The 21,394-nt window shown below is 26.1% G+C and overlaps 2 protein-coding genes across 18 annotated transcripts in view; both read right to left on the bottom strand.

The window, feature by feature from the left end:
- The window catches only part of LOC119673248, a 74,280-nt gene extending 74,034 nt beyond the window's left edge, over positions 1–246 (bottom strand). For all 15 annotated transcript variants that reach the window (XM_038084491.1, XM_038084498.1, XM_038084502.1 and 12 more), the window contains exon 1: positions 26–246. The gene's annotated coding sequence lies outside the window, so the exon portion shown is untranslated. The remainder of the gene's footprint in view (positions 1–25) is intronic.
- A 4,490-nt stretch (positions 247–4,736) lies between these two features.
- On the bottom strand, positions 4,737–16,691 carry LOC119672985 (proline-rich transmembrane protein 4-like). 3 transcript variants are annotated; one of them, XM_038084174.1, is made up of 25 exons: positions 16,605–16,691; positions 14,792–14,884; positions 14,706–14,741; positions 12,840–12,878; positions 12,733–12,774; positions 11,401–11,424; positions 11,215–11,259; positions 11,107–11,148; positions 10,388–10,426; positions 9,862–9,903; positions 9,365–9,397; positions 8,725–8,763; positions 8,605–8,637; positions 8,501–8,527; positions 8,415–8,447; positions 8,275–8,307; positions 8,155–8,175; positions 8,057–8,089; positions 7,944–7,976; positions 7,853–7,885; positions 7,001–7,036; positions 6,447–6,473; positions 5,167–5,205; positions 5,059–5,091; positions 4,737–4,875 (listed from the first exon to the last, which is right to left on the bottom strand). In XM_038084174.1, the coding sequence occupies exons 3-25, from the start codon at positions 14,712–14,714 to the stop codon at positions 4,864–4,866; spliced, it is 747 nt and encodes a 248-aa protein (XP_037940102.1). In that variant the 5' UTR covers positions 14,715–14,741; positions 14,792–14,884; positions 16,605–16,691; the 3' UTR covers positions 4,737–4,863. The 3 variants fall into 3 exon arrangements, with proteins under 3 accessions (XP_037940102.1, XP_037940103.1, XP_037940104.1); XM_038084175.1 differs by having other exon boundaries at positions 5,167–5,195; XM_038084176.1 differs by lacking the exons at positions 11,107–11,148; positions 11,215–11,259.
- Positions 16,692–21,394: the final 4,703 nt, after the last annotated feature.

Raw genomic sequence — 21,394 nt, 5'->3', positions numbered from 1 at the left:
TATGTTTAATTTTACTGGTATATACCTTGGATAGTCTGTGATGAATTAATTGCGAACTTGATGGAATATAGTTTTAAAAATTTATGAAATTCATCGAAAATTTAACAATAAAATCGCACACTAATATCCAAACGTTTTGCATCATTCACTAAAAATTTTGAAATTTATAGTTAATGCAAAACTTTGGGATGTTCTTAGCCCATAGACATTGCACAAAAAAACACATAAATTTGGAACACAAATAAATGAAACGAATTTCCTTTAATTTAATCATAAATTTCATATGTCAATATACAAATTTATGAAATATTACAATGATTTCTAAGATCAATAATTGAATAAGATACATTAAAAATATTTTTGCACATAAAAAAATTTCTAGCTGTGCCAATAGATGTGTGGAGTAAGATAATTTTATAAAAACTTCCATTTTTATTTTAAAAGTGGGTTCTATAATGATCGTATATATGATTACTATTAACCCTTTTCATAACTATAGAAATCTTGTCGTTTTGATTGGCTTTTTCTTGCGGTATTTATCAAGTTTTCATTTGTCACGTTAACAAGTTATGACAAGTTTAGCTTTTGACGACTTATAGAACACCTTATCGCAGGTTGAAGTTGTTAATTGATAACCCCTAAATCCTCATATGATAACATTTTCTGAATTCAAAAAGTAAATCAAATCAAGTTTTTATTTTAATTGTTTCGAAATTTTTCTCTGATGTAGCTAGGAGATACTATAGCTAGCTTGGTGCCTGGAAAGACTTGCTGTGTCAGACCGTAACCCGGTGTCGGGTTGTTATGGCCAAATAAGTAAATAAGTACATAGCTAGCAATTCCTCAGTTGTAATTTAACAATTGTTCGTTTTCAAAATATCAAAAGTTAGAGGATTATCAGCATAAATAACATCGTTTGCGTTACCCACAAAATAAAGTTCCATAGCGACAAATCGCACATATTGGAGGCAAATCTCTAAAGCACTAGAAAAAATGGTACAGATCAGAAATTCTATATTATACGGTAACTTGTAATCAATGCAATGGTCTTTCCAAAGTTGTTTGCGGTTTTTTACTGATTCAAATATGACAGCTCTGCAAACTATCCGTCAAATATTAGCTTCATCACTGAAGAAAAATTGATGCAAAATGTATTTACTGTAGAATCAGAATTCTTGAAAAAAATTTTAAGCTTTTCGGGGTCTGTGTATGAATTCTTTTATATTTTTTTAATGTCTAGAGTCTTCAAAACACTTTATTGACACGCTAGAATATTTTACTAATAATAAATCTACTCTCACTATTATTGCATAAAAATTTTAAAATAATTTAACAAAATATATAGAATTTATAGTAACAAGTAGTAAAATATTGAATTACACGTGATAATGCCCTATCAAAAGGATTGCTGTAAGAATGTGTGAACTCTACAACACTGGTAAAGTTGGGATTAAAGATAAGAAATGTGATGACTAACCATGTGGTTGAATTGCAAGAGTATTATTCATCATGACTTATTATATTACTAAATCGATTGATATGATTTTCAATATCGGCGGTTATCAGAAGTGTTTGAGAATACTTCTTATTTTGCTCTTATGCTTGCTCTTAATAATGCTTTGATGAGATATATAACTTCAATGATTCGATTATGATTGAAAAATTTTATAATACTTTGTATTATAGCAATACACTCTTATTGTAACAAAGCTAACCTTAAAAGAAGACTAATGCTTTTCAAATAATTTTTACATTTAATTATCTAGTAAAAAGTGTACATAACAAAGTTAACATACACTTATTTTAAAACTATATATTACGATGACACTTAATATTATAATAAAATCAATTTTTTCCTTACTCCTTAAATATATAAAATATAAATAAATATATCGGTTGCTTGATAAAAAATTTTTTTTTTGCAATTCCTATATTATTCTTGGAAAGTTGCTCCATTAATATAGTAAGTGTAGTTTATTTATATAAAGTTTAAAAAGTGGTATATAAAGTATCTTTAAAATGTCTCAAAATGGATAATACTAAGGAAGCAAAATTGTTAACATCCAAAAAAATTTTCAAGTATGGCATAGTTATCATCCATATAACTAGCTGAAGGATTTTATACTTTGGTAAATTTTGATTTTGACTTCAATCAAGCAATTAAAAAAATAAAGTAAGAGATTCTTACTAATATTTGGATAGCACTTAAGTACATGTATTAGGTAAACTGTCATAGTTTGATAATGTTGAAATATTTTGTAAATATTTCTATATCAATATATATTTATGTATATGTATATATATACATCACTAAATATGTACATAATACTTGATATCTATTAAAGGATATACAATGTATTAAAGAGTACTAAGGTACAGGCAATAGAACGATAATATAATAATGGCAAAATGGCAAACAAGGAGTAATGACAAACAAGGCGGACGACGCTTGAATTAACCACTGTCTGATCGGTCGTGCCATATCACTCTTCGGTAGTGAAATCGTTGGTTTAATCCATGCTGTACCGCGTTTCATCGTGTTTTATTTGTGTTGAAACGAACTGTTCCAAATGTAATCAACATTGTGTTGCGTTTAAACCGCCCATTTTTTTGGGAAGAATTGTCTTCAACTTGCTTCTCGTTTCTTGGTAATAATTGACAATACACACCCTTTAATAAGATTTTTTTTTGTTTCGGAATAAGAAATTAACTCTCACGGGTAAAGGACATTAGTAAACTATAGAATTTGTTATGCTGTTTGCATTTGTTATTTAAATATATATTTTAAAAAAGATCTTCTTGATAAAAATTACTACAAATGTAATATATAGTTTCTGACTTGATTTAAATAATTAGCTAAAGACTATGTTTAACTTTTATTTATTCTTTTTCAGATAACTTTGGAAACTTACTTTGTAAGTATGAACGAAATAATTCGAATAGCACCTAGTAAACAGCATTTATTAAGTATTAACAATCTAAGTAGCTTGAATATAAATTGAATATTGATCTGCTTATTAAATGGAAGACACAACCTCATAGAAGTTAATATTCATGCACTAAATAAAGTTACAAATATTATAAATGATGTTTTTTGAGATTAAATAAAACTGATTAATTAATTAAAACAATTTTTTTTAACAGTAGATAATTAATTTTAATTAATTAAATTATTAATTATTTGAATTATTAACAATGCTAATAAAAAAATGATTTGGAACACCGAAGAAGTTGTTGAGATACTGTATCTTGATAGGTTATTTCCACCACTTCAATCATTTTAGACCTTATTTCAAGAAACAGATGAACTCAGTGCTGGTTTGTTCGTATGTTACAATAATTTTAAGTACTTTTCTACAAAGGACACAGTGGCGTCAGATCACAAGCCACAAGCACTTGTTTAACTGTTTAACATCAATATATTGAAAATACTTTTACTTAAGAAAAGCATCTGTATAGAAGATTTAACCTAACCATCAAATAATTTATAGCAACTCTGGTTTGAATATTTAACTCTATTAATTATATAGCACAATCTGTCTATTCTGATAATAGTTTATATCTATTTATATCTAAATATATTTGAATTCGTATATTTCAATTCATATATCTTATTTCATATATCTTTTATGTATATATTTATTTATTTATTTATTTATTTATTTATTTATTTATTTATTTATTTACTTTTAATTCGTTATTTTACTTGTATGTAAGTATATATATTTTATTTTATTCGTTTATTTCATTCCTGTATTTAATAAGGTAGGGTATTTTTAAGGGGAGTAGATTATACCATCACTTTATTTTTGTATGGCTATGAACTTGTGACTTGTTGAACATAAACATTACCGGCGACTAGCCACCACTATGTGCAGGCATCGCCGATAGCGCTTAGAAACGTTTGTGTTATGGCGTGGGTCACAATGTCAATGTGCGGAGCAGGAGATGAAATACCTTATTTTTTTGAAATTTGATATATCCGGATCAATATGTTGAGTAAACTGATGATGTACTGCCGGCATGAGTTTGCACTCATTGAGGTGGATATGGGCCCATGAGAATGATGGATCCCCTGCTAATTGGTGACTGAAGATCAGGACACCAAATTAAAATACCAAATTAAATTAAAATAATTTAACAATTAAATTAAAATTACTTTGTGCAGAATAGTGAAGTTTTTTTATTTAATTTTCCACAATTCAATTATTCGTATTGTTTGAGTGGGACGGTATTCAACAACAAATCACAATTTATGACAAATTTTTAAGTACCAATATTGTTAATATTTATATATGCTTGTTTATGTATACTGAACATTTAATTTTTTTTAAACTTAAAAAAATCAGGTATTAGAAAATTCATGCTGCTTTGATATAAATCAGCACACTCTTCTTAATCGATTAAAAAAAAAAATTTATGAGGTTTGGTTGTCTATATACAAAACATGAATCTATGTTGCTGATAACAGGCTTAACGATTATGAAAGTATATTTTTATCTGAAATTTTTTTTGGAAATATTAATGTTGAGATTGTCATCTCATTTTGTAGCTAATCGTGTACAGTTCATGACATCTAATAATGTACTCAGATAAGTTATACATTTCAGTTCAATCTTATGCCTACTAAAATTGCATAAAATAGTTTTCAGTTAAGAAATATTCTTTACTGACTGTTGTTGTATCAAACTTAAATAAAATAATTTAACTTTTTTTTATTATTTTTTTAATGTTGATTATGAAAGGGTTACAATTTTCTTAGTACATTTACTACAATAATTATTTAATTAAGTTGGTTTTGCATAACATCACTGTAAATTGGATGAATGTAATCAAGCAAAAGGCTTCTCTCCTCAGGAAGTTTCACGTTATATACTAAAAGAAAAAACAATAGAAAAATTAGTTTAAAAATTGTATGCCATATATTTAAATATTTATTTAAATGTCACAAATAAGAATTTTGTGATAAATTACGCAATAATATAAGAACTTATGCTATTCTATTATTATTATTCTATTCTATATTATTCTCTTACAAATTTAAAGGAATAAACTCACCATTTCATTATTATCAACATCTATTACTAGATTCTATAAAGAAAAAATTAATTAATCAACATGTTCTTTTTCTACACTTGCAGTTTTGAAATGGTAGTCATTACTTACAAAATTAGCTTGGTAGTCATATCCTGCATCTGGGCAACCCTTAAAAAATATGTGACTTTTGAATGGACTTTAAATTTATTGCTAGTAAATAATATAAAGTTACTTATTTCACATAATATATCATCTGCTACATTTATGTGCAAGTGCTAATGGAGTTTTTAACTAACAATTCACAAAAAAATCGAATTAAGATACTTTTGGACAAACTCTCGAAAATTGATAATGATTATTTGGAGGACATATAAAAAATGAGCACTTTATTCATGACCGTGCGGGCATATTACATATACACCCAAATCAGGATAGCTTTTTTTTTAGTGAACAGTATTGTATTGACTTACGTCTATAAGAACCATGTTAGTTTAAAAACTAAATGCAGCTAGAGCATATGGCTGGAATTCAATACGCGATTTCTTTATCAAACGACAACTTTATGAAATTATATTTCGGTTGATCTTTCTCTACAATCACAATTGTATGTACGCTAGTCTCCAATAAAAAAAACTATTACATGCACCTCGAACAGTCTTTTAAATGTTCTGAACATTTAAGGGATTAATTTGATTGATCTGTAGTCTTTACCGACACTATACTTTCTCGCTTTCTAGCTTTGGGAATAAAAATCAGCCTTCGGACGATGAGGGAGAGTCTGTAACTATACAGTTGCTAAAAACTTGAACTAGCTATTGATAAGAAAATTTTCAAAACCTTAAAACGTTATAGTTGATGTAGGTTATAGATTAATTTTTAACTTGCAAACAAATTCTTGTAGTGATGCAAGGTCAACGGCCAATAACTGCATATTTCGGGAAGAAAATTAATTCAGTCAACAAAATTTTATCGGTCAGCAATTGAATGAAAGAAATTTGATTATTTTTCACATCAAGTTAAAAAGGTTAGTAATGTTATATTTTTGCTGACACACGGCCATCGGTGTTCGAGTAGAGGTGAGAAAACACCTTGGGGTATATAAGAACATAATTAACTTCGATTATGAAGTAGTACTTATTGAATGTTAAGTAAGTAGTAAACACATTTAATGAGAGAAAAAAATCTTTTCTGGACAAAATAGCACAAAACTCAGCCGAGCCTATACCCTAATAGTTATAGTATGAGTCATAAAGTATGATAATAAACACGATACATCCACAAAGTATGTGTAAAGTATTTTCCTAGAGCTTTTCTAGCTCTAGGTAATAAAGTAATCTAAGTAATAAATAAAGCACATTTAGCTCGCAACCTTCCATAAACTTATTAAAAAAATTGAATTGACTACTTACGGCTCCTCCATTTGGCGAATCTATGTGCTGAAAATAAATAAATTTTACTGTAATTTTTCCTTTTAAATAATTGAATAGAGTAATATATATATAGTATTTGTAGATTTTAGTGAACAAAAATCTGGGATATTAAAACAGTCTTTCATTTTTAGATATATTGTTTTTATTGCCGACATTTCAAAATTTTTTTGATTTAAATGTTATTTAATGAACTTAGTTTTGTGTTATATCTATGAAAATTTATAAAAAAATTTTTTAAATATTTTTAAACTATAAAAAACAGTAGCTTATTGTGATTCTCTTTTTTTCTATTTATTGTTCTCGTTATTTTTTTTTTCATATGATCTTAATCTTCTTGGGCACTCCTTTCAATGGTTGATGCAATATTGACCGAAGTCAGAAAAACATCGAAACGTCGACAATGAGAAATAATAAGTAACTTCCAAAAACACAATTGTTCTATTATTCCAATAATTTTGTTCACTTAGACCTACAAACACTAAATAATCAAAATTTAGTGAAGTTCAAACGAATCTAATTGGTGAGATACTTACAATAACAGCTGTACAGTCAAAACTAAATTGTGTGCCCTAAAAACAAGAAATAAAAATTTATTATTTATTTATTTATGAACAGAAAGTAAATTATTTATTTTTTATAATTTATAAACATTTTTAAGTTATTCAAATTTTTAGCATTTCTTCGTTACAAATACTTAAAGTTCTATATGTAGAGAAGTATCTTAGGGTATACTAAGAATACTTTAGCATTATGTCTAACTATCAAAGATTAATCTTGGAGGAAATATAACATTTTGTTATAATATTAGCAAAAAATTTATGAGTCATATCATATAATCCATATAGGAATAATAATATCGATCAAAGTCTTTATTTTATGACAGATCTGTATAATTGTAGATGCAATATTTGTCCACTATACAAATAAAAATAAACCACTTTTACTACATCCATGTTAGTCGTAGGATTCAAAAAATACTAGAAGATAATAGATAAAATTAGAAAAGTTACCACTTTATTCATCACACTATTGTTGAATCTGATTATTATATAAAACATAGAATATTTAGAGTATTCCAACTTAAATGAAGAACTTTGGCTTTTACTCACGAGATGAACGGATACATTTAATGAAGGTTTACTAGACACTAATCATAATAGTAGCATAATTGTAGTATTATAATATACAAGAGAATCAGATCATATATCATGATATAATGGAAAATATGTTGAGAATAGATGGCAATAGTTGACCAACGGTTGGACAGGGGAATAATTCTAATATGACATATTATCTAATTTACATATGATTTATTTATATTACTTAATTGAAATTTTGAAATTTAAATTAATAATAATTTATTTAACCAATTTTCATGAACTTACTGTTTGTGTTGAACCTTGTGCTGGACATGGCGACTGAAATTAAAAATGTTATTAATTTGATCATTTTTATATTAACGTTCCGTAAACTTACAACGTTCGGTGAACTTTGAATTGGACGTGGTGACTGTAGTAAAATATAAGTTATAAAATTGTATTAATAATATTCAATTTGATACTTGATCTATCAAAATTTAATGGACTTACTCGACGAGAAGAACTTTGTGGGCGACGTGGCGGCTGTGTTTAAAAATGTATGGTATAAGATTGCAATTTAATATATATTATAGATTAAATGAACTTACTCGAATTGATGGAACTTGTAACTGTAATTAAATTTATTTAATTAAAATTAATAATACCTCATTTGAAATTTAAATATTTATGCATTTGAAATTTAATGCATAAATATTTAATGAACTTACCAAATTTGACGAAGCTTGTGCTGGGCATGGTGACTTAGTAGGAATAGATATTACAATATTAAGTTTAATTCAATTATTAAAATTTTATGAACTTACTATACTTGTTCAATTAAAAATAAATATTACAAAATTGAACTTACTTGAAATGATCGATTTTTGGGTGGACATGGTAACTAAAATTAAAACTTTACAATACAAAATATAGTTTTATTATATATGAATTTACTTCATTGACTTCCTCCGGACATGGGCCCTTAAATTAAAAATTTTTTATTTCATGTATTAACGGTAAACATAATTATTTATATGAAACATATGTTTTCTACTCACAATTCTTCCGTATTCGTCTTGTAATTGAATTTTCTATAAATATTTTACAAATTTATACATAATATGAGTTATATACATACGTTTCCACTATTTTATTTCAAAATTGCCTATAATACTTACAGGAATTGAACCTCCACCGGCTCCGCCTGAATACAGATTCTAGAAAAATAGTAATTATTTGACAGAAATAATTTCAATAGCTATATATTTTAATTAATTTTGCATAAACAAAATTTATCAATATTTATTTTCTACAAAGTTACATAAATAATAATAATAATATATAATAATAAAATACTATAACATATAAGAGTTCAATAGAAGAAATGATACAACCTAACCACAAGACAGAAAATTGGTCAATAGGATGTAACTTAACATAATTATGTAATAGGTCCTATGTATATTTTATTATAACATAATAGTATTAATATTACATTTAATAATTAAATATTAAAGTTTAAACAATGCAACTAGATTTGGCCAGAAAATGCCCCAGCTAACATTACTACACCAAAAATTTATAATATGCTTTTAATAATTTTATGCTTTTAATAATTCTACGACTGAAACAAAATAAGAGTTTTAAAGTCTATGAGCAACTTTACTTCATATTGCACAATTTCTTTACAACATGCATTCATATAACTTCGAAAAACATAATTATAATATATGAACAATATATTACAAATTATAGAGTGTTGTTGTCATATATTAAAGAACGCGACTTTATACTTAGTAAATATAACTGATCACTTACAGGATATCCAGTGGGGCTTCTTCTAAGATTTATCTGCAAGAAAATTTTGATTAGTATAATATAATATAATATAATATAATATAATATAATATAATATAATATAATATAATATAATATAATATAATATAATATATAATATTATAATAATATATAATATAATATATAATATTATAATAATATATAATATAATATATAATATTATAATAATATATAATATAATATATAATATTATAATAATATATAATATAATATATAATATTATAATAATATATAATATAATATATAATATTATAATAATATATAATATAATATATAATATTATAATAATATATAATATAATATATAATATTATAATAATATATAATATAATATATAATATTTTAATAATAGATAACATTATATTATTAATATAATATAATATAATATAATATAATATAATATAATATAATATAATATAATATAATATAATATAATAACATGTAATTTAGTTTACGTACTTCTCTTGGGGGACCTGCATCTCGACATACACTTGGAGTAATCTTAAAATAAAATTATATTTTTATAATAGTCGCAAAAAATAAGGTTTCGATATAACTTTAAGCATCAAATTTTACATTATTTAGTAGAACGATCCGTATATTATTTTGAATTACGTACCGCATTATTTCGCCGCATTATTATATTATTTTATGTTAGTATTAAGAACTTTATAAATTTGAAGTTTCTTCAATTGCTTGAAGCTTTTAATATTTCAGTTAATGTATAGTTTATTTATTACAGATATGAACATAATTATATTTTATATTAGGCAAACAATATCTTGTCTAATTCATATTTCAATGAACTTATGTTTACTTAAAACATTTGTTGAAGAAATATTACAATTATTTTCAATTAAAAACAATCAGAATTTTTAATAACATTTTTATAATGCAGTTTTTTGATTTTGATTCACTGTTTCTAATTATTTATAAATAATTATTTACTTAATTGATATAAAATATATACAATATTAAAACTTACGGGCCTTGAACGATTACTTGATCCGCACAGAGATGTGGCCTAAAAGAAGAACTTATGTGACTGTAAATCGTTTGGCAATATACTAATTCATTTGGCATAGTAAAAAATGAATATGAATACTTTATTTGAATAGTAGAAATAATTTATTATTCAAATATTTTTTTTGTATATCTTAAAAATAAAATTTATATATGTTACATAGCTTATTTGGAAGACGACATTTAAGCTATGCCTTTGGTTCAATATTTAATACTATTTTTATAAGTAAATGTTTTGTAATTTATTTATTTATACAATAAACGAGTATGTTTAATTTTAAAATTGAAATATATTGTTTTTGAACTAAAATAAAAAATAAAAAAAATACTATTACTATTTTATTATAGGATATGAATGCGTAATGTTTTTAATGTTGTTTAATTTTTTTTAACAGAATGTGTAATCAACATGTAGACGTATATGTTAAAGTGTAGAAAATCAGAGCTAATTTGAAGCAGAAAAAGGAAGCACGTATAAAGTTGACGGCGATGTGCTGAATGATCCAATATATTAACATATAAGCTGTTATTGCCTGCCAAAATGGTTACTTAAAAACCTATAAATTCTTAAGAAGGATAAGGTTATATCATGACGCCAATGCTATGGCTTATTTGTTAGCTTTTCAAAAACATTTTATCTCAAAAAATAATTATACTAATAGCATGAGAAATGTTACATACATTTGCAGCCGCTCTTAATGATGGGCAACGCGCTGGACAATGCTGAAAATTTATACATTAGAAAGTTAAATCCAAATCTGTTTAAATAGGCTAGGCCCATATACATACCACTACAGAAGGATTGCCGGCATCAGGACAAATACCTAGATTATACTTATAAGAAAAATTATTTAGGGCCTAACTGCTATCTATTTTATATTAAAATGTTTTTGGTCTGGTTTTATATTTTTAATTGAATTTAATAAATATGTACCAAATCATTTTTAATGTAAATTTCTGAAAAATAATACTTACAGAATCAACTCCTCCACAAGCTCGCTGAAAAAGAAATTTATTAATTATATATTAATACGCATAACATATAGCAAAACATATAGTTATATATATAAAAATATAATACGTGTAATTTATTAATCAAAAATATTCCTAAACACTCCTATAATGTTTTACGTAGTGATATTTGCACAATATTCCTACATAATTCCATAAGCTCTTTTTAATTCGTGTGCTGTACGGGGTACAACATTAGATGCACTAATAAACCTTGAAATATATGGACGCGGTGTGTGACAAACTTGATTCTAAGTAGTTTATGGTATTATGCACATGGGTCATTATTTTACAAATTGGACACCGATTTGGTTAAATTTTTTTTATGAGCTTTCTTCATAAAATAAGAAGACCCGTATCTTGGGAAAAAATTTTGTAATTGTTTTCCTATGAGATATGGGTCCATGAGGTTTTGAGAATTGGCATTATAGACACATTTTCAAATGGCCATATCATATTTCTATCCATAAAGGATAGAAACTTGAAATATATTTGTTTATTTATTTATTTGAAATAAAAATATTGAGTGTAATGCTTAATTGGTCTTTTCGAAGGGTCACAACTTACTTCCCAAATGCATATGGTTACTGTTGCAAAAAAAATTTGCTTCAAAAAAAATATTAATCGAAATTAATATTAATATTAATCGAAATCAAAAATATTATATAAGAAAATTTGTAGAACATTATTTGAAAATTCATTCAATGGAAATGTAGTATGCATCTGCTTGATGATTTTTGTTTAGTAATTCTGTTGTAATCAATCTCAAGAAGAAAATTGACTAAATAATAAAGAAGTCATAAAGTTTTTGTGAACTGGAGATGACAGCGTGATTCTCAATGGAGGAATTGTTGTAATTTGGAAAAATAAACAGAAATCTAACGGCAAAATTATATATATTTAAAATATACTTCATATCTATAATACTATAAATCAAACTGAAGACTGACCGAGAAGGACTATAGGTTTTAATAAAAAAATTTCTACTACTACTATATATTTATTATAAAGTAAACATCTATTCTTTTCATAAAAATAAAAAACAATTTCTTTAATCCTTATATAAACATTTTAACTTAACCCAACGTATTATGCACAAAAAAAAATGTTCCTTAATATGTTATGTATTATATATATTTATAGCACGAATAAATATGTATATTATAATATGTATATTATATAATTATAATAGAGCTCATGACATTATGTGTGTGTGGATCATAATTTTAATTATAAATACATTTAGATATACTCAAAAATAAAATATTTTCCTGTATAATAACTGTTCTGACATACCTTTGTTGGATCTTTTAATTTTGGACAATGTGCAGGACAATGCTGAAAATATACAAATTACAAAATTAAAATGAAATATGCCTGAAGAGGTGTGGCCGCTTACATACCACAACATAGGGGTCCCCCTCGTCTGGACAAATTTTTGCCTATATATAATACAAATTACATTTAATTTTATTTGTTTATATTTTAATTCAATATATACTACATAACTATATATATAAGTTATTAAAATTATATTTAATTTTATTTGTTTATATTTTAATTCAATATATACTACATAACTATATAAATATATTACTACCCGAAATATATATATAACTATATTTAAAATGAATAATTTTTCATATTACATAATATATATATTATTTTTTAGTGGTGTTTTAGATATATTTGCAAATTTTGAACTAATCTTAAAACAATTCAAAAACAAACGATAAACATATTAATTTTTTAAACATTCGTAAGATGTCAGGATCTGTTTTGAATAACAAGTGCAATATCGTGATTTTATTTTATGAGGTAAATAAATCCGGAATTACCTATATCGATCTATATTGTTAGTATTTACTCGTATTATCCTACTAGTTTTTCCCATAATTATATATATTCTATATTTCTTCGTATTTTTAAACAAAAATATTTTTTATTTATTTATTTGATTAGTTTTAACAAAATTTTGAGCTCAAGCACAAGAATCTAATAAATATATAGTTTTAGAACAATCGGATAAAGTGACCTCTAAAGTCACTTATCAAGCTCTAGATATGGACGAAAGCTATTTATTTGACATTTTTAAAATTTTTCCCAATTTAGTCTAATTACTACTATATTAGCTTTGAAACAAATCGCAAATCTAATTGGGAACTATTGTGAATTGGAAACTAAGTAAACTATATATATTTACTTTATTGTACATAGATTCCTCTTGATGGTACTCTAGAGATTTCGTATACTACTATACACTCTATTACTTCATCTTATAGTTAGATTCTATACCATAGCTTTACCTAATTACATGCTAAAGAGATACTAAATAATATATCACTTATTAAATAGTTAGAATACCGTTAGAGGCAACACAAAGGCCGTCAGTAAGAAGAGTCAGATTTGCAATGTAGTTCAACTTAACCCCCATTGTACATTAAATTTTAGTGTTTGTTATCTAAATTACAAAATTTTATGTGCTCTCTTCATAAGATATTGGAAACTTATACATAATCATTTTGCATTCCAGAACTTAAACTTTTTGTTAATGTCTTTTAATTTTCTCATTCAAGTCTATTTTAACATTTAATCCAAACTAATTAAGTATTAGTTTTATCGGTTTCAATATATTAATTGACTCTTTTCAGAGAATATAAAAAATTATTAACAGGAAACTAAAATTGGGTGATTATTTCTTCAAATGAAAACAATTGCAAAAATAAATAGCTTTGTAAATAGATATTCATATTTTTTTGAAAAAAATATTAAAATTAAAATTGGAATTTGGCCCTCCGCGCCCATTAAATCTCTTAAACCTTCATTGAAACGATTTGATGAACTATAATTGTGAATAGGAATCTGAGAAACAGAGAACAAAGTAGCATCTCTTCAACTCAAAAATTAAATCTGCACTATTTCATACATGGCGTGGAACCATTAATAATGTCAAATAAGATCGGATAGACGTGGAATGATGTCACAAAAACAGCTTCGAACACAATTTATTAAACAGAAATCGTATCGGTGAGCATTTCATTATGGTATGAATCACAATGCTTCAGCAGGAGTAAAGGATGCAGTACGTAAGTAAGTAAAATAAATTAAAGTTATTGCCTAAATTTATATGTCTTCTTGGGACATTATCTTTGATAATCTATATCTCCACTTAATTAGAAGATGGAAAATCTCCAATAATATAATTTTTTTTTTTTATAATATGATTAAAGAAATATGTTGTTAAGAATTTAAACAATAATTATATTTACCTTCTGCATGTTGAAATTTTAACTTCCGTGATTGATCTAAAAATATAGATTAATAATAAAATAAAATATTATTTTGAAAAACATACCAGTTAAAAATATATTGATTTAAGTTGTATAAATTGTGCATTTTTTTGAGGATTCAGCACAAGTGTATATTTATTCGTTTATTTTCCTGAAAACTGTAATACAAAAAAAGGTATGAATAAATATTCCTAATTCTGATTCCATTTTTTTTAAAGTTAATCGAATATATTAAAAGCAGCATTCTCAGCACATTTAGCTGATAATTCCTATATTTTTCATATATATATAGAGGAAATTAGAATAAAGTGACCGCCTTGTGTACATATATTACGTAGTCAGTATATAATATATAATTATATATATAGTTAGTTCCTTTTATTATATGCATAGCATGGATTTTAGTTTAAAATATATTTGATCGTTTACCGGGATATGTATAACTATAAATATATGTATATATATATAAAAAATATTTATATATAAAACTAAATAAGGTAAAAATTTGTTTACGTTTGATTACAATTTGTTTTAGGCCGATCTTATAGCAATTTGTAGTTAATACCACAGTAAAGTTTCGAAGCAATCCGTTCTTTTGCCTTTCTGAAAAGCAAATAGATATAGAAACTATTACTATCTCAGACGAAAATGAGGTTTTATTAATATGTTAAAAAGACGTTGAATGCACTTTTTTTGGTTATATATTTAACAATTAAAATTAGTTAATCGTACGATCATATATCAAAGTTCCAAATGGGTTAATGCTATAAAATTTCGATCTAAACTACGTTGATCTGCAGGAGGACGTTTTGTGAATATTACAAAAATTTGAACAGATTCTACATGCAATTTCGTCAATTTTTCATCATTTACTTCTTGATTTGAATATTATTAACTCATCTTTTATGCATGAAATAGAAAGTCAAGAAAATCCTTATAGGAAATCTTTGCATCTATACTGATAAGGTCATTCACAAACTTGCTGAATATCAAATCTTCATAACACTAAAATTCCTGTGAATTTAAAAAGATGTTCTCATGTATATTTTTCTCGGTTGTAGACAATTTTATGTGCGGGTTTTTAATGCTTAGTGCAAATTTTTCAAAAAAAATCATACTCGCTTTTCTAAATTTTTCTCAAACCTTCACAAAATTGGTTCAAATAGTTACATTGTAGGATATACTGCATATTTTTTGTTGCTAAATATGAAATCTGAACACAGAATTAATATCGAAATTACGTAGAAGCTTTCAGAACATTTATGTCCATTTTTAAAAACTTATACTCTCTTCCATAAAAGTGCTTGGTGATAAGTGAGTAAAAGGGATCTCAAACCCATTCTCCAAATAAACCGATAAACTATATGTACACAGGTATCACAGTAAAATAAAACTTTTCTTTTAGTTAATTAATCAACAACTATAATATTTTTTAAATTATTAATCGAAACAGATTGAATTTTCCATATATTTGCATATCTTGGAGATTATTTTTATAATTATTACGTGTTAAACCTGCAACCCACTTGCAAAGTTAATATCTGATTACGTCCCTGCTTAACAAATGTTTCCAGAAAATTTTATATGATTTCAGTGATTTTGTTAAGGTTTTTATTGAAGCAAAATTACTAATAAGTCCAACTAGAAGTAATAATCCAAAGAATTGGCTTAGGTATGTAATTAAATAATGACAAAAGTAGGCTGCATTCCAGATGTAAATGATTATCACACTTTTATTTCATTACTTAAATGAAATTTTATATCTATTTGGCTTTATATATCTGATTTTCAGTAACACAGCCTTATGATAGCTTATTTAACAATAAATATCTGAAAACATTTAAATGGATGAAAGTCCTTCATTTATATGTTACTTACTCATTTCAGGGAAATACCAAAACACAAATTACTTCATTTTTTAATTTTTTTACTGAAATTTTAAGCTATTGCCAAAAAAAAATTAAACCCAAAAAAATATATAAAAATTAGATAAAAGATTAAAATTTCCATTTAATTAAAATGTCATTATTATTTGAACTTCAAAGCCCTCTTAGAAATTTTATGAATAAATTATTAAACGATGAAAACATTCTGGTCTAAGTTGGATCTATATTATTTTCGCCACAGTTATGTTGGTTACCCAACAGATCGGAATTGTTCAACTTCTTAACGTAACTTTTGTGTTTCTAAGCAGTCCAAAGCACAGGATAATATCATATCTTACCATTTTTTTGATAGCAGTAATATGTATCCATTTATTTAAATCCTAAAATAAATATCGCAGATAATACGGGTGTACCTGAACTTTGTTCGGTATAAAATTATATACGAAACTTCATATTATACCCGTATTATTGTTAGACTGAATTTTTTTTTTTTTACCTTGACTAAAATATTGAACGTAATATATTTACTAGAGTTGTGTATCGATAATCATTACATTTCATCAGAGCCCAGTAAATAATTGATATCAACTGACTAAAGTTCCGTCAACATCATGGGCCCATAAACATATCTGTGGCTCGAGCTCATGCCTTCAGAGTATTAGCTTTTGAATTTTGTACCAGAGACACATAAAAAAATACTGTAAAGGGCCTTAGATAGATTCACCTTAGACTCACTTTTGAATTTTGTACCAGAGACAAAAAAATACTGTAAAGGGCCTTAGATAACAGGCTATGTTACAAAATACATATAGTCATATGTGCATATACATATGTTTTCGAGTTATATAGAGGTTGAGTAAGCCTGAAAGGGCAAAAATGTGTGCTATGTATGCTAGACTTGAACGATTCCATAGAGTTTGCTTTCTCTGATATAAATTATATTGCACAATTAAAATTTATATAACATATTTTTAGGCTGCTCAAAAAAATGAATTTAATAAATGAAAAATAAAATTGAAATTGATACCCGAAGTTAAAGCAAACTTAGATCCATTGTATCTAGCGACTTAGAAAGGAATCCTGAAAACTAAGAAGGAAAAATATCGGACATTTCAAATAACATCAGCAGACTAACACATTACTTTTTATTACTTTAATATTTGAATTAATAAAGTACTTGAAAAAAATTTTTGGGACAAGTATGATTTGAATATTTAGAATGATTTGGATGGTAATAATTATATTCAATGCAAATAAATTAAAAAATTTCTATGTTGATTATCATATATTTGAACTGCAAGTCAATAATAGCAATATGTGACCATTAGCTCTGAAGCTCACAGCAACACAGAGTTATTACCGTTGCTAATAACTTTACCTTATGGACACTTTTCTCAAACTTTCTCCCTCTTACTGCCAAACAAGTTACACTTTTGCAGTCAATCACACATAAAAGAAAAGAACTATCTTAAACATTAGCGCAATCATTACTCTAATATGAGCCGTGCTTATATAACACCCTACAATTCTAAATTACTTGAATCTTGTTAAGTACTATTAAGTAATTATTATATGTACTGTATATGATTTTTCTATATGAATGGAAAAGAAGAAACTTTCAACCAAAGCACAGTACTTCAATATTTACGTATGACGCGCGTAGCGAGATGGGGGGATACGAGCAAGTATTTTCGCGGAATTTTAAGTTATATACTATTTCCTTAGGCTATCTAATGGAATCACAGGTTAAAGTTTTAGCGATTAGGTAAGCATATTAGCTAATTGCGAGTCACATGAAAAACAAATGTAATGTTGCCATTTTTATTGATACCCAGGCTGAAATCAAAACTCAAATTGCATTACAAAATCACAAAGTGAAAGAACATAGAGACGCAATGGACGTACTAAACCGGCTAGCTAACATCACTCTTGTCTGGATTCCTGATTCCTGATCATTGAAGAACATGACAAATCTAACGGTTTAGCCCGCCTTGGTGTTTTCCTTTATGTATCCCAAGGGTATCGGTTAATGTTGATCTAGAAACTATTAAAAGAACCCATTACCTCTACCTACTTTCTTCTGCTTGCCAATAACTAATGAAATTTATTAAGCGGGATCGTGCAAAATCTGTAAGGCTTACTACAGTTCTCTGTGGTCATTGGTACTTAGAACAGAAAACTGAACATTTCTCATAATCCTCAATGCAGAAGTTTTGAAAACCCTTGGGAAAAGGAAACCATTAAACTTTTTTTTAAATCCCCGCCTTTGGCGTCCAGAAGAAACATGTTTTTATGGAAATACTTTTTGACTTTATTAGTTCATCATACTGTTCATTGGAAACGATTTAATATCTATTAAATTATCTAAATTAGACGCAATGGATTAATGTGTATTTTATCTATTTTATCTATCTTAGGGTTTCTTACGATGAATGTAGTAGCAAAACAGGGAAGAATCAGTAATTGAGGTCGATGGAAGGTTATCTGCAGCCAACCGATCAATTATTATACAATTCTAGGAAAGTGAAAAACATATCAATATTGCTTTATTGAAAACTTTCACAAAATATACAAATAAAAATTAGTATGATATAAAATATAATTATGTAAATTTAATATACTATTTGAAGCTCACTACACTAAAAAATATTGGACGAGAGTTTGAAATCAAATACGTCTATATATACGATATATAGTCTTCACATAGTCATCACATTACATACATGCTTTTTTTGTAGCTCTACTAATAGATCAACTTACTAAAGAACTGTCTAAAATCAAAAATGTAATACCCTTTTTATTATAACACTATTTCAATCGACTGGCACTAATACTTAAACTCTATATAATAAACATTGGAATACTGGGTAAATGAGATACATAGATGCAGTTATACAATTATAATAAAATTTGTAACCCTTACAAACTGCAGACAAGCTAAAGAACTTATGTCGAAGCGATCAAAAGCCAGAACTAGGGAGCTTCTAATTCTGAACAAAAGTGAAATTGTACTTGTCACTGAGTTTCTCACTTGACATTGGAGTGTAAAAAAGCATCTATCGAACCTAGGTATTACAAGAGATATAGTATAGTTGCAGACTTTGTTACGAAGAAGTGGAAACAGTAGAACAGTAGTTTTATAAATGAATACCGTTGATCTGAATTGATCTGAACCCCATAAAAACATAAAAATGATACATAACGAAATATTGTTTATATCTGTTGTTGATGTATGAAAAAAGTATATCAAATATATGTAGATCAGTGTAAATATTAATTTATATAGTGTTTTTTTTTTTGATTTACTGAAATTCAAATTTATACCAAATATAAGTATATCAAATTTGAAAAATTTTGAAGCCTAATGTTGAGTATTGCTAGTATTGGAAAGAGTAGTGGACATATACACACCTTTTGCTAAACATATATATAATCTTATCTCGCTAAGATGAGATATATAAAGTAAAGAAGATTTAAATATCATCTGTTACGTTTTTGTAAAGGAGGTGAATTCTTAGGATTCATCATATTCATTTTCAAAAGTCAATCAAATGTAAGTCTAATTGACTTTTTAATGAGTCACCTTCTGAAAAATAAAATTCTACGTATTTATAATATAAAGAATTTTTTTTTTAATTATTTAAACATTTTTGTAATATGTGATTAAACTGGTAATATAAAAATTTGTGTTTAAAATAATAATTATTATAGTGTTCATTCATTTACTTTGGCGTCCTGTGCTGCATTAAACGAACGTCTAGTAATTCACTTCCTCGGTAATATTGACTTAATAATCACATAATCGGAAGTTAGAAACATCAGTACAATAACGTGTTTCTAACACATTGCAAAAATATAAAATATCAAAATTTTTTTAATAAAAATATAATACACATATAGTAGATTAGATATCGTCACACATAAAGGTTCGTATCTTAAACCTACTAAGTCTACTGATTCATTACCTATATATGGTTCATTGCATTCGTTTTCACATTTTGAACCCACAAAATCTATTGAAATATCATTTATACATTCTCCATCACTTGAATCTACTAGGTCTATTGATATATTCAAAATTTGCTGCTTATGTAATCGAATATAGATTAATGTATATGGTTAAGATTTAATTACTGGACATGCTGTTCTGGAGAGTACATTTATTATCACTTAATAACAAACATTAGCCGAGAGGAAGCGACTGTTTCCTCAAATTACGGATAGTGTAACAAAGTTTAGATTATAAAAAAAGTCAATAAAATCAAGATCTATTAAAAAAATGTAGTAAAATATTTAATATAGTTCAGATTAAATGACCTCTAAAAGAAGATGTCTTCTATTGCATTTACGATATTTTTTTGAATAATTCTAGATCTGAACAAGAGCTTGCAATAAGTTGACAAATAAAGCTTCTAAGACTTATCTCTTTTATATAGGCAAACATCCTATTTTGAAAACTCTTACTCGGTGAGTATTAAAAATCGAAGACTTACCTTACACATGATTCTTCATTCTTTTTGAAGCAACAAAATTATACTTCCAGAAACTTTCCTATATATGGTTATAACAAAAACATTACAAAATATAAATAAATAACAAACCAAATGATTTTTGATATGTATACTTTTATTGCAAAAGAAATATATTTTATAAATATAGATCGGAGATCTGTGTAACTAAAAATTTAAGTTTTACTCTTCTAGTAAAAAAAATCAGTTTGAATTGTTGTAATTTGGCATAGTCCGAAATATTTTGAAGTCCGGTTTTGAGAACCGCCACCAG

This window comes from Teleopsis dalmanni, chromosome 1, assembly GCF_002237135.1.
Source record: "Teleopsis dalmanni isolate 2A chromosome 1, ASM223713v2, whole genome shotgun sequence".
In the NCBI taxonomy this organism is placed as follows: Eukaryota; Metazoa; Arthropoda; class Insecta; order Diptera; family Diopsidae; genus Teleopsis; species Teleopsis dalmanni.
Note: the sequence above shows the minus strand (reverse complement) of the source record. Positions and strands in the feature narration are given on the sequence as shown.

Bases quoted from the DNA above. Each gene is read 5' to 3' on its own strand.
- LOC119672985 (XM_038084174.1), bottom strand. The intron at 8,308-8,414 runs GTAAGTTCAATT...ATTCCTACTAAG, and splicing joins CCAAAAATCGATCATTTCAA to TCACCATGCCCAGCACAAGC. The intron at 5,092-5,166 runs GTAAGTAATGAC...TTTTCTTTATAG, and splicing joins ATGACTACCAAGCTAATTTT to AATCTAGTAATAGATGTTGA.